The sequence below is a fragment of the Piliocolobus tephrosceles genome, chromosome 16, assembly GCF_002776525.5.
Source record: "Piliocolobus tephrosceles isolate RC106 chromosome 16, ASM277652v3, whole genome shotgun sequence".
Classification (NCBI taxonomy): domain Eukaryota; kingdom Metazoa; phylum Chordata; class Mammalia; order Primates; family Cercopithecidae; genus Piliocolobus; species Piliocolobus tephrosceles.
Genome location: NC_045449.1, coordinates 52,899,191 through 52,910,288, shown reverse-complemented (window position 1 = coordinate 52,910,288; position 11,098 = coordinate 52,899,191). Strand labels below are relative to the sequence as shown.

At 58.7% G+C, this 11,098-nt stretch overlaps 2 protein-coding genes across 14 annotated transcripts in view; one reads left to right on the top strand and one right to left on the bottom strand.

The window, feature by feature from the left end:
* The first annotated feature begins 2,860 nt into the window (after positions 1 to 2,860).
* Positions 2,861 to 8,355, top strand: SLC25A39 (solute carrier family 25 member 39). 9 transcript variants are annotated; one of them, XM_023191360.1, is made up of 12 exons: positions 3,095 to 3,254; positions 4,404 to 4,503; positions 4,637 to 4,696; positions 5,128 to 5,172; positions 5,452 to 5,561; positions 6,212 to 6,279; positions 6,421 to 6,545; positions 6,749 to 6,922; positions 7,250 to 7,359; positions 7,545 to 7,626; positions 7,705 to 7,785; positions 7,867 to 8,355. In XM_023191360.1, the coding sequence occupies exons 2-12, from the start codon at positions 4,419 to 4,421 to the stop codon at positions 7,980 to 7,982; spliced, it is 1,056 nt and encodes a 351-aa protein (XP_023047128.1). In that variant the 5' UTR covers positions 3,095 to 3,254; positions 4,404 to 4,418; the 3' UTR covers positions 7,983 to 8,355. The 9 variants fall into 9 exon arrangements, with proteins under 9 accessions (XP_023047123.1, XP_023047122.1, XP_023047125.1 ...); XM_023191358.2 differs by having other exon boundaries at positions 3,116 to 3,254; positions 5,428 to 5,561; XM_023191355.1 differs by lacking the exon at positions 4,404 to 4,503 and having other exon boundaries at positions 2,861 to 3,254.
* Positions 8,356 to 9,279: 924 nt separating this feature from the next.
* RUNDC3A (RUN domain containing 3A) overlaps positions 9,280 to 11,098 on the bottom strand; it is a 10,464-nt gene continuing 8,645 nt past the window's right edge. For 3 of the 5 annotated variants that reach the window (XM_023191364.2, XM_023191365.2, XM_023191366.2), the window contains exon 11: positions 9,280 to 9,859. In XM_023191364.2, the coding sequence (XP_023047132.1) occupies positions 9,717 to 9,859 (143 nt within the window). In that variant the 3' untranslated portion in view covers positions 9,280 to 9,716. Of the gene's footprint in view, positions 9,860 to 10,084; positions 10,469 to 11,098 lie in introns of those variants that run through there. The other 2 variants (XM_023191367.2, XM_023191368.2) reach the window with 1 other exon arrangement.

Sequence of the window (11,098 nt, the reverse complement as noted above, 5' to 3'; positions counted from 1 at the left end):
GTAGTTGTCATCATAGAATGCTTGCCATGGGCCGGGGTTCTAAGCACGTCACAGCTATTAATGCATTCAATCCTTACATCATCCCTAGAGGAAGGTGCATTATCATCACCATCAGCTCATTTTGTAAATGGGGAAACTAAAGCTTAGAGGTCTTAAGACACTTGCTTGTAAGAGGCAGGCGAGATGGAAAGCCAGGTCAGGGCGCTGCTGGAGCAGAGCATCTGGGCTGAGAACTGGACAGGGTGGGAGCCCATCTGGCTCAGGCACTTTGGGGGATCTAATGCTGACTCTTTCATTTAAGTGACCTTGAGGGCCTCCCTTTTCTCATCCGTAAAACGGGAGTGTGTGTGCAGGGAAAGTCTGGGTTCTCCTCCACACGAGTAAAATCACTACACACAAGAGCCGTCAGTTTTCTCCCCTGTTCTGTGAACCAAAACGTCGAAGTTGTAAAGAACGTTGGTGGAGAGTAGTTTCTCACCTTGACCGATAGTTTGTTTATCTATCTATCTATCTATCTATCTACCTACCTACCTACCTACCTACCTATTATTTTTTGAGACAGAGTCTCCCTGTGTCACTCAGGCTGGAGTGCAGTGGTGCAATCTTGGCTCACTGCAGGCTCGACCTCGCCGGCTCAAGCAATTCTGCAGCCTCAGCCTCCCAATTAGCTGAGACTACAGGTGCGCACCACCATGGCCGGCTAATTTTTGTATTTTTAGTAGAGACGGGGTTTCATCACGTTGGTCAGGCTGGTCTCGAACTCCTGTCCTCAGGTGATCCGCCCACCTCGGCCTCCCAAAGTGTTGGGATTACAGACGTGAGCTCGACCTTGACTGATAGTTGATAAAATTATTTCGTGTCATTTCTGAACTCAGCTTGAGGTGGGAAGGGAATGGAAAAAACACCTCTCGGGTCCTTTGACCAGCGGCCCCTTTACAGGCCACAGATTGCACTCCCCCTGCTCCCAAGCTGGAGTTTCCGAGCTGTGGCGGAGCCCAAAGGCATTTTCTCAGGGAAAGCTGATAGTTGGCCCCTCGGCGTCCACGTGCTAACCCGGCAGGCGCCTGCTGACTGCGAGGCTCCAGCGCCGAACACGACCAGTAGGAGAATGAGGGGGCGCGGAAGACGATGACGTCAAAGTCAAGGCCTACCCTTCTTAAAGGCGCAGGCTAGCCCACCGCCTCCGCGTGCTGGTTTCTCTGTTAGGACAAATAAGCACGATGGCGCAAACGTTCTAAACGCGCGGTGGGTGGTGGTGGGGCCTGGGGTACGGGGTTGCCCCGGGAAATAAAGTGTCTCCCTGACAAGCGGGATTGGAGAAGGCAGTGCTGGACTTAAGCCCGCCTGTCTCCTGAGGAGGCAGTCTGGGGGCCGTGGAAAAAGCACCGGCCGGTTGGAATCTTGGGCTCTTCACGTCGAGCCTCAGTTTCACTCTCTGTAAAATGGGGTAATCTACTATTTATTTTTCTTTTTGAGACGGAGTTTCGCTCTTGTTGCCCAGGCTGGAGTGCAATGGCGCAGTCCCGGCTCACCGCAACCTCCGCCTCCCGGGTTTAAGCGATTCTCCTGCCTCAGTCTCCCGAGTAGCTGGGATTACCGGCATAAACCACCACGCCCAGCTAATTTTTTGTATTTTCAGTAGAGACGAGGTTTCACCATGTTGGTCAGGCTGCTCTCAAACTCCTGACCTCTGGTGATCCGCCCGCCTCGACCTCCCAAAAGGCTGGGATTACAGGCATGAGCCAACGCCCCCGGCCTTTTTTTCTGAGACGGAGTCTCCCTCTGTTGCCCAATCTGGAATGCAGTGGTGCGATCTGGGCTCACTGCAACCTCCGCCTCCCGGGTTCAAGCGATTCTCCTGCCTCAGCCTCCCGAGTAGCTGGGATTACAGGGGCCCGCCACCATGCCTGGCTAATTTTGTATTTTTAGTAGAGACGGGGTTTCACCACCGCCTCGGCCTCCTAAAGTGCTGGATTACAGGCGTGAGCCACCGCGCCCGGCCTGGGGTAATCTATTTCAACAATAACCTACTGCAAAGAGCTTTGAGACTCAGAAGAAATCACGATACGAGAGCAACCAACAGCAAAACGTCGGTGTCCTCCCGCCCTCAGTGCGCATTCCCTTCCCGCGCAGGAGTCATTCCGGGCCTTAGGCGGGGTCGTGATTTGCCCAAGGTCACGCGGAAGTGGGATGTGGCTCCCCATGGCTTTCCCGGCTCCCCCGGCCTGCTCTCGTGCCAGCCCGCCCGGCCCGGGCTGTAGCTCGGCTCACCCAGTGGCGCACACCCGCGCGGGGCCCTGTGGTTTACAAAGCGTTTTGCAGTTGCAGGCCTGTTCCGTAACCTGCAAAATGGGGGCGATGCTAAGGCCGGCGAGAGAAGTCGCCGCGAAGTTTTCAAGTCTCGGCGGGGAGCCGGGCAAGTAGCTTCGTCGTTATTGTGCGGTCTCTCTGCGATCTCGAATAACTCATTCTCACTGCCGCCGCCACGCTCCTGAGGACCCCGAGGCAGGGGGCCAGTGCATCACCCTCGCCGTCCGGAAGGCGCTGGGGCTCCCAGAGCCGCGCGCGGCCGGGGCGGGGCTGGTGCAAATACGCTGTTAAGGACGGCGCGGCGGCTCACGCCTGGAATCCCAGCACTTTCGGAGACCGAGGTGGGCGGATCGCTTGAGCCCAGGAGTTCCAGACTAGCCTGGGCAACCTAGGGAGACAAAAATAAAAATAACAAATAAGCCAGGCGTGGCGGCGCGCCCTTGTGGTCCCAGCTACTCGGGAGGCTGAGGCGGGAGAATCACTTGAGCTTGGGAGGTCAAGGCTGCAGTGAACCTAGATTGCGCCACTGCCCTCCAGCCTGGGCGACAGAGCGAGGCTGAAAAAGATGCTGTCTAAAAAAAGATGCTGGAAGTGCCTGCTGCTGCCAGGTTTTAGCGCGACGTGGAGATCGCGACGTTGGCCTGCAGATCTTAGCGCTAGACAGGCTTGGAACCTGCCCGCGCGGCCACGGCAAGAAGGCGGGACCGCCGCAGGTCACAGCGGAGACGCGAGTGGGCGGAGCCGGAGACACTCCGGGCTTGCGGATGGTCGGCCCGCGGCGGGCGGGGCCTCGCGCAGCGGTGTGGGGGCGGGGCCCACTTGGCTTCTTTCGGCGTTGGCCTGGGTGCTACGCGAGGGCGCGCGGACCCCGCACTGGCGGCGGAGCCGGTATGGGCCCGCCCGGCCCTGGGCTCCGAGCCGCGCGAGCACCAGCCTAGATCCAGGTAGGCGGTGCTGGGCCAGGGCTGGGGACGGAGATGGAAGCGGGGGTCTCCGGGCGGCCGTGCGAACCAGGGCTGGTGCTGGGGCCGTCGGGCTGGCGTGGTTCTCCTCACTTGGCGGCTCTGCGCGCTCCGGTGCCGGGAGTGTCGCCTAGCGTCGGGGAGAGGTCCTGGCTCTACGTTCCTACTTCCCGCTCTCTCGGCTGCGCCCCGGGCCTGTATTTTGGGGCGGATGCCAGAGACTGCTCTTTCTCTACGGGCCTCGGGTCGGGCCCGTCCGGCCGTGCGGGGAGGGCCGGGCATCCCAGCCCGCAGTCCCGAGGAGGCGACGGGCCCTTCGTGGTCACTAGATCTGCTTACGCGTCACCCTCGGTGCCCGGCCGTTCCTCCACGCCGGGTAACTTGGGCTCTCAGGTGTCCGCCCGGGGCCTTGGTGCTGGAGTGGGGGCTGCGGGGGCAACACAAGTACTCTGATTTTGGGGCCACGAGGGCCAAATCCGCGCCTGCACGTAGGAGGTGCGCAGTGGACACGTGCGAGGTAGACGAGGGAACGGCCCTGGCCCCTATTGCAACCGAGAGATAGGTCTGGCACCCCAGCTTCCTTCGGAGCCACTCCTGAGTGACCTTGGGCTGGCCACCTCGTCTCCCCAAGCCTTAGTTTTCCCCGGCGGAGGGGGGTGGACAGTCCCTGCTTTAGAGGTCATTGCCAGGGTTGTTGAGGCAACCGATGTTTCGAGGGCGGTGGGTGAGGGTCAGGTTAAAGTCTCATAGTGGGCCGGGCGCGGTGGCTCACGCCTGTAATTCCAGTGCTTTGGGAGGCCTAGGCGGGCGGATCACGAGGTCAGAAGATTGAGACCATCTTGGCCAACATGGTGAAACCCCGTCTCCACTAAAAATACAAAAATTAGCTAGGCGGGGTGGTGCGAGCTTGTAGTTCCAGCTACTTCGGAGGCTGAGGCGAGAGAATAGCATGAACGGGGGTTGGTGGGAGGTGGGTGTGGAGGTTGCAGTGAGCTGAGGTGGTGCCACTGCACTCCAGCCTGGCGACAGTGTGCAGAGCGAGACTCCGTCTCAAAGAAAAAGTCTCACAGTGGCCCTGCCTTCTTTCCTGCCATCCCTGGAGTTTTGCTCCATTTGAGGTTTGGTTTTCAGGACTGAAGCTTCAAGATGGCTGACCAAGACCCTGGGGGTATCAGCCCCCTCCAGCAAATGGTGGCCTCAGGCGCTGGGGCTGTGGTCACCTCCCTCTTCAGTAAGACCTTGGGAGGTGGGGTAGGGGCAGGTGGGGATGGGGCAGACCAGAGATTGGAGGCTATGTGGTCCTGGGGGAGGGGTCCTAGGGGTGGGGTCCTGAAAGGAGCCCTCAGACCCACTTCCTCCCCCAGTGACACCCCTGGACGTGGTGAAGGTTCGCCTGCAGTCTCAGCGGCCCTCCATGGCCAGCGGTGAGTACCTGACCTGGAGCTAGTGAGGGGCGGTGCCTGGGCAAAAGAAAGATCTCCCAGAGGCCAGCCGTGGTTTCTCACACCTGTAATCCCAGCGTTTTGGGAGGCTGAGGCAGGTGGATCACCTGAGGTCAGGATTTCAAGACCAGCCTGGCCAACATGGTGAAACCCCCTCACTACTAAAACTACAAAAATTAGCCGGGCTTGGTGGCGGGCGCCTGTAGTCCCAGCCACTCGGGAGGCTAAGGCAGGAGAATCGCTTGAACCCGGGAGGTGGAAGTTGCAGTGAGCTGAGATTGTGCCACTATGCTCCAGGGTGGGCGACAGAGCAAGACTGTATCTCAAAAAATAAAATAAAAAGACCTTCCAGAGATGGGGTCCCTGGGGCGGGTGGGGGCTCTCCTGACTTGAGGGGCTGCCTTGTATTTTAGAGCTGACGCCTTCCTCCAGATTGTGGAGCCTCTCCTATACCAAATGTGAGTGCCCCAAGCCACAGGGAGCCTGGGAGGGTGCAAGGGGGAGAGAGTCCTTGTCCCTGTCCCCAGGGCACCAGTGGACTCCACAGCCATGGACTAGTGTACATTCCCAGGTTCCGCCAGCCAGTCCCATGACCTGCACCAGAACATCCACACAGGGACCTGGCCTTTACTGGCCTTCCAGGGATAGGGGCCCACTGCCTCCCTGCAAGGTTCTAGGGTCCTGTCATTATAACGTCCCTTGCCTTTCCCCAGTGCCCTCCTCTCTCCAATCCACAGGGAAGTGCCTCCTGTACTGCAATGGTGTCCTGGAGCCCCTGTACCTGTGCCCAAATGGTGCCCGCTGTGCCACCTGGTTTCAAGACCCTACCCGCTTCACTGGCACCATGGTGAGGAGCAGCTGGGTCCATAGGGATTCGCCGGTGTCCGTGAGGAGTTGGGTCTGGCTGGGCAGCAGACCCAGGAAAGCAGGGGTTGGGCAAGGCACACAGAGGTAGCCAGTTCAGTCAGAAAGTGCTTCCGGAGAAGGCAGTCCCTCCATGAGGTGTTTGTTTTCTTTTTAGATGGAGGTCTCGCTCTGTCACCCAGGCTGGAGTGCGGTGGCGTGATCTCAGTTCACTGCAATCTCCGCCTCTTGGGTTCAAGTGATCCTTCTGCCTCAGCCTCCCAAATAGCTGGGATTACAGGCATGCACCACCACCTGCCGCTAATTTTTGTATTTTTAGTAGAGATGGGGTTTTGCCATGTTGGCCAGGCTGGTCTTGAACTCCTGCCTCAAGTGATTTATCCGATTTGGCCTCCCAAAGTGCTGGCTGGGATTACAGGTGTGAGCCACCGTGCCTGGCCTCCATGAGGTTTTTGAAGGGTGACCAGGTGTCCACCTGGACCCAACTGGGGTATTGCACGTGTAGACGCAGGGAGGCTTGAGGGCTATGGGCAGAGGCTGAGGGCATCAGGCAAAGGCCCAGCCTAGGCCAGCCCCATCACAGACCTCACTTGTGTCCCTTCTCTTCCCCTGGGCTGGTGTCGGCTTGGCCAGGACGCCTTCGTGAAGATCGTGAGGCATGAGGGCACCAGGACCCTCTGGAGCGGCCTCCCCGCCACCCTGTGAGTAGCCGGGTCCTGCACCCCTCTTCTCTGGTACCTCCTGACCCCTTGCGCCCTGTTGAATGGCTAGGTGGGGCAGGTGATGCTTTAAAAGTTTGGGTCCTTTTGGGAGTCCCAGCTGACCTCTCTCCGTATCTCCAGGGTGATGACTGTGCCAGCTACCGCCATCTACTTCACTGCCTACGACCAACTCAAGGCCTTCCTATGTGGTCGAGCCCTGACCTCTGACCTCTACGCACCCATGGTGGCTGGCGCTCTGGCCCGCTGTGAGCATAGTCTTGGGCAGTTGACCTCCCTCTGTCCCCACCTCTGCCCAAGCTCAGTCAGTCCCAGCTCCCAGCCCCAACCTCTGCCAGCTTGGGGGTGCGGGGGATGTTCTAGGTCCCCAGACCTGGGGCAGCAGTTACGTGGTGCCATGTAAGACCTGTGACCTGACTTCTCCACACTGTCACCCCCAATCCCCGCACAGTGGGCACCGTGACTGTGGTCAGCCCCCTGGAGCTTATGCGGACAAAGCTGCAGGCTCGGCATGTGTCGTACCGGGAGCTGGGTGCCTGTGTTCGAGCTGCGGTGGCTCAGGGTGGCTGGCGCTCACTGTGGCTGGGCTGGGGCCCCACTGCCCTTCGAGATGTGCCCTTCTCAGGTAGGCACGCAGGCTGTAGGGGGTGGATGAGGGAACCTTGAGGTGATACACAAAGGGTCTACGGCCAAGTCCCAGCTTTGTGACTAGTAACCGTGAAGTTACTTAGCTTTTCTGAGCCATGGGTTTCTCATCTGTGAAATGGGCCTAGCAGGTAGAGTATTTGCCCAGGCTGTCAGGAGATTAATTCCTATAGAGAGCCTGCTTCCGAGCCTGCAATGTAGCAGACAAGACTCACAGCTGGGAGGGAGTGGTGGCAGTGAAAGATGGAAGGTCTGGGACTACCTCCTTGCCCTCCTCATCTCTAATCAGTACATCCCCCACCCCAAGCCCTGTACTGGTTCAACTATGAGCTGGTGAAGAGCTGGCTGAATGGACTCAGGCCGAAGGACCAGACTTCTGTGGGCATGAGCTTTGTGGCTGGTGGCATCTCAGGGACGGTGAGTGGTCTGGGCTGGAGGTGAGGCCAGTGGAGGGCTCCCTGGGGGGGGCCTGAGGGTTTTTGGAGATGCCCAGAAGCAGACCCCATGAGGCCTTTGTCCCTCCCAGCCACAAGAGCCATCTGGGAGGTAGGGCTGGGGGTCCTGGCAGTGGAGCTGAGCCCTCTCCCTGCCCTCCCCACCAGGTGGCTGCAGTGCTGACTCTACCCTTTGATGTGGTGAAGACCCAACGCCAGGTCGCGCTGGGAGCGATGGAGGCTGTGAGAGGTGAGGGCCCAGACAGGTGTGGCAGGGGACAGGCGGGGTCCTGAATGGGGCCTCACTGAGCCGGCGTCGCGTTTGCAGTGAATCCCCTGCATGTGGGCTCCACCTGGCTGCTGCTGCGAAGGATCCGCGCCGAGTCTGGCACCAAGGGACTCTTTGCAGGTCAGTGTGTGGGTGTCGGGGTTGGGGGCAGGGTGGGGCCTGCGATCCTGACCCCTGACCCAGGCCTCCTTTCCATTGCAGGCTTCCTTCCTCGGATCATCAAGGCTGCCCCCTCCTGCGCCATCATGATCAGCACCTACGAGTTCGGCAAAAGCTTCTTCCAGAGGCTGAACCAGGACCGGCTTCTGGGCAGCTGAAAGGGGCATGGAGGCAAGGACCCCGTCTCTCCCATGGATGGGGAGAGGGCAGGAGGATACCCAGCCAAGTGCCTTTTTCTCAGCACTGAGGGAGGGGGCTTGTTTCCCTTCCCTGCCGGCGACAAGCTCCAGGGCAGGGCTGTGCCTCTGGGCGGCCCAGCCCTTCCTCAGATGCAACTTCTTCCTGCTGCTCCAATCGTGGGGATCATCACTTTCCCACCCCCCAAGTTCAAGACCAAATCTTCAGCTGCCCCTTCGTGTTGCCCTGTGTTTGCTGTAGCTGGGCCTGTCTCCGGAAACCGAGAAACCCTCAGCCTGGCATAGTCTCCCTGACCCCTGTTAATTCCTTTAGTGTAAAGATGATGAACTTCTGCGTGATGCCTGTCCCTTTGGGGCCTGGGGTGGCTGGGGTGCTGGTTTGGGTACCCGGGTGGCACCCATAAAGAGGACCTCTCCAGCTTGGTGAGAGTCAGTTGGGGTGAGGACCTAGAGTGTGAGGGACCACAAGTAGACATCCTGGTGGTGAGGTCCCTTTGGGGACCACCCCCATGTTAGGGTTAGAATAGGGGATGGTAGGGGCCGGGCGCGGTGGCTCATGCCTGTAATTCCAGCACTTTGGGAGGCTAAGGCGGGCGGATCACAAGGGCAAGAGATCAAGACCATCCTGGCTAACACGGTGAACCCTCGTCTCTACTAAAAATACAAAAGTTAGCTGGGCATGGTGGCGGGCGCCTGTCAAGTCTTAGCTATTCGGGAGGCTGGGGCAGGAGAATCCCTTGAACCCGGGAAGTGGAGTTTGCAGTGAGCCGAAATAGCGCCACTGCATTCCAGCCTGGCAACAGAGCGAGGCTCCATCTCAAAAAAAGGGGGGGGGGGGATGGTAACACCTTTCCTTAAGGGCACACATAAGTGACAGCAGAGGAGTGAGGCCTGCTTAACTGCCAGGCTCTGGCCTAAGAGGGGTCTGCAACTTTGGGCTAAAGCACCATTGCTGAGGCCAGCACAGGGCACTGGCCCCACCAGGGTGTGCCTCCATCCTGCCCCGCTCGTGCTCGGCTTCCTCAGCCTGGGATTGAGCGAGTTCGTTGCAGGGCACTTGCATGTCTTGGGCCTGCCCTGGGCAGACCTAATATTTTGGGCACTTAACACAGAAGCTACCCACTCCCTGAGTGCTGGCCTGCCTGTCCCCACAGGGCACATGCTAGTGCTGCCTGACCTTGGTCACAGGCCAGCCACTGACACTACTTCAGACCTCAGGACGGGGCCCTTCCCCAGCCCCCCACATACAAGGCTGCCCTCAGTCCTCTGGTTTTTATTTGCCTGATCCCCCGCAGAGCTCCTGCCCTGGGGGCTGAGGAAGGAGTGACTCCAGGACATACACAGGGACAGATGGAGAGGCTAGAGACTGGGAGGTGGGGGTGTGGAAGCTGGGCCGCCAGCTCCTGACGGGGAAGGGGAGATGAGTGAGGGAGTGCCAGGGTCACCAGAAGAATGGAGCAGGCTTCCTGCGGCTTGGGCACCCCTGCCTCCTGGCCCAGCCTGCTTTCCTCCGCAGCCCGTGCTGCCACAGGCAAGGAAGCTAAGGTGAGCAGAGGGGATCTTCCCCGAGAGAACCCTGGCTCGGTGGGCAGCGTTCTCTGCAAGGGTAGCCTGGACTGGGGGACTCTTGTTGAAGAAAGGTGGCAGGTGTCCATGGCCCCTGGCAGGTGGGGCTAGCACTGCCCATGCCGTTCCTCAGCTGGGGCTCAGTGCCGGGCTGCCCTCGGGACTGTCGCTCACCAGGCACTCGTTGGATTTGAAGCTCGCCAGGGACTTGCAGCTGGGAATGGAGGCCAGGGAGCCGCAGAGGCCCAGCATGGAGGGCGTGGGGTCCTTCCCTGGGGAGAGAGGGCGGGTGAGGCCGGGCAACCAGTCTGCATGTGTGGGAGTTGGTAGAGGGGTGGGCAGTGAAGGGGCAGCCCTCAAGTCACCCCCCAGGGGACCTTGATATATTCCAGAGCATTTGCCATTTTCAGTTAAACTTTGGTTAAGCACCTGCCTGTGCCAGGCACGGCGCTGGGGACACTGTATTGTAATCGTCAGTTGATGTCTCTGTCTCCCCCTGAGGGTCATCCTCTCTCTTTGTCCATTTATTAAATACACAGTGAGCACTCGCTCTGTTCCAAGCACTGGGGATACAGAGAACGGACAAGACACGGTCCCTGCCCTCATGGAGCTCACAGTCTGGTGGGGGAGACAGACACACAGACAATCACAAACAGTGTGATGGGGCTACATGGCCACAGCCTGCCTTGTGTCAAAGAAGGTCTAGGGTCATCCAATACAGTGTGGTTGCTTATAAAAAAGAAAAGACGGGTTATCCAGGCATAGGGAGAGCTAGGATGGGAAAAACCAAGGTGAAGCCAGGGATGAGGTCAACACAAAGTGCATGCGTTGAAGTCCTGGGCATTCGCTCGAAGGGAGCCACTAATTTGGCTCTGAGCTTCCTGGCAGCCAAAGAGAAGGGGAAAACAATGGTCAGGCAAGTAGTTCACAGTGTGCATGAGATAAGAGCAAATTAGTCTGAGGAGTTGCTCTAGAGTTTGTGAGCCCCCTGAGGATGTCATGACACTAAAAAGCCACTAAGCCCTCACCACATGACAACACTGGTGATTATCAACATCCCCATTTTACAAAGAATGGACTCATGGAGGTAAAGTGATTGACCAAGCTCACATGGTCAGAGGAAGCACAGCCAGGATATATGTTGGGTTCTGCGTATGCTGGGTTCTGACACCCCAAGTAAGCTCTCAATTGCTGTGCTAAGCCCTCAAAAAAGGCCGAGAGAGGCCAGGCACAGTGGCTCACGCCTGTAATCCCAGCACTTTGGGAGGCTGAGCCGGGTGAATCACTTGAGGTCAGGAGTTCAAGACCAGCCTGGCAAAACTCCGTCTCTACTAAAAATGCACAAATTAGCCGCGTGTCTCTAAAAATACACAAATTAGCCACATGTGGTGGCGGGAGCCTTTAATCGTAGCTACTCAGGAGGCTGAGGCAAGGGAATCCCTTGAATCCGGGAGGCGGAGGTTGCAATGAGCTGAGATTGCACCACTGCACTCCAGCCTGGATGACAGAGT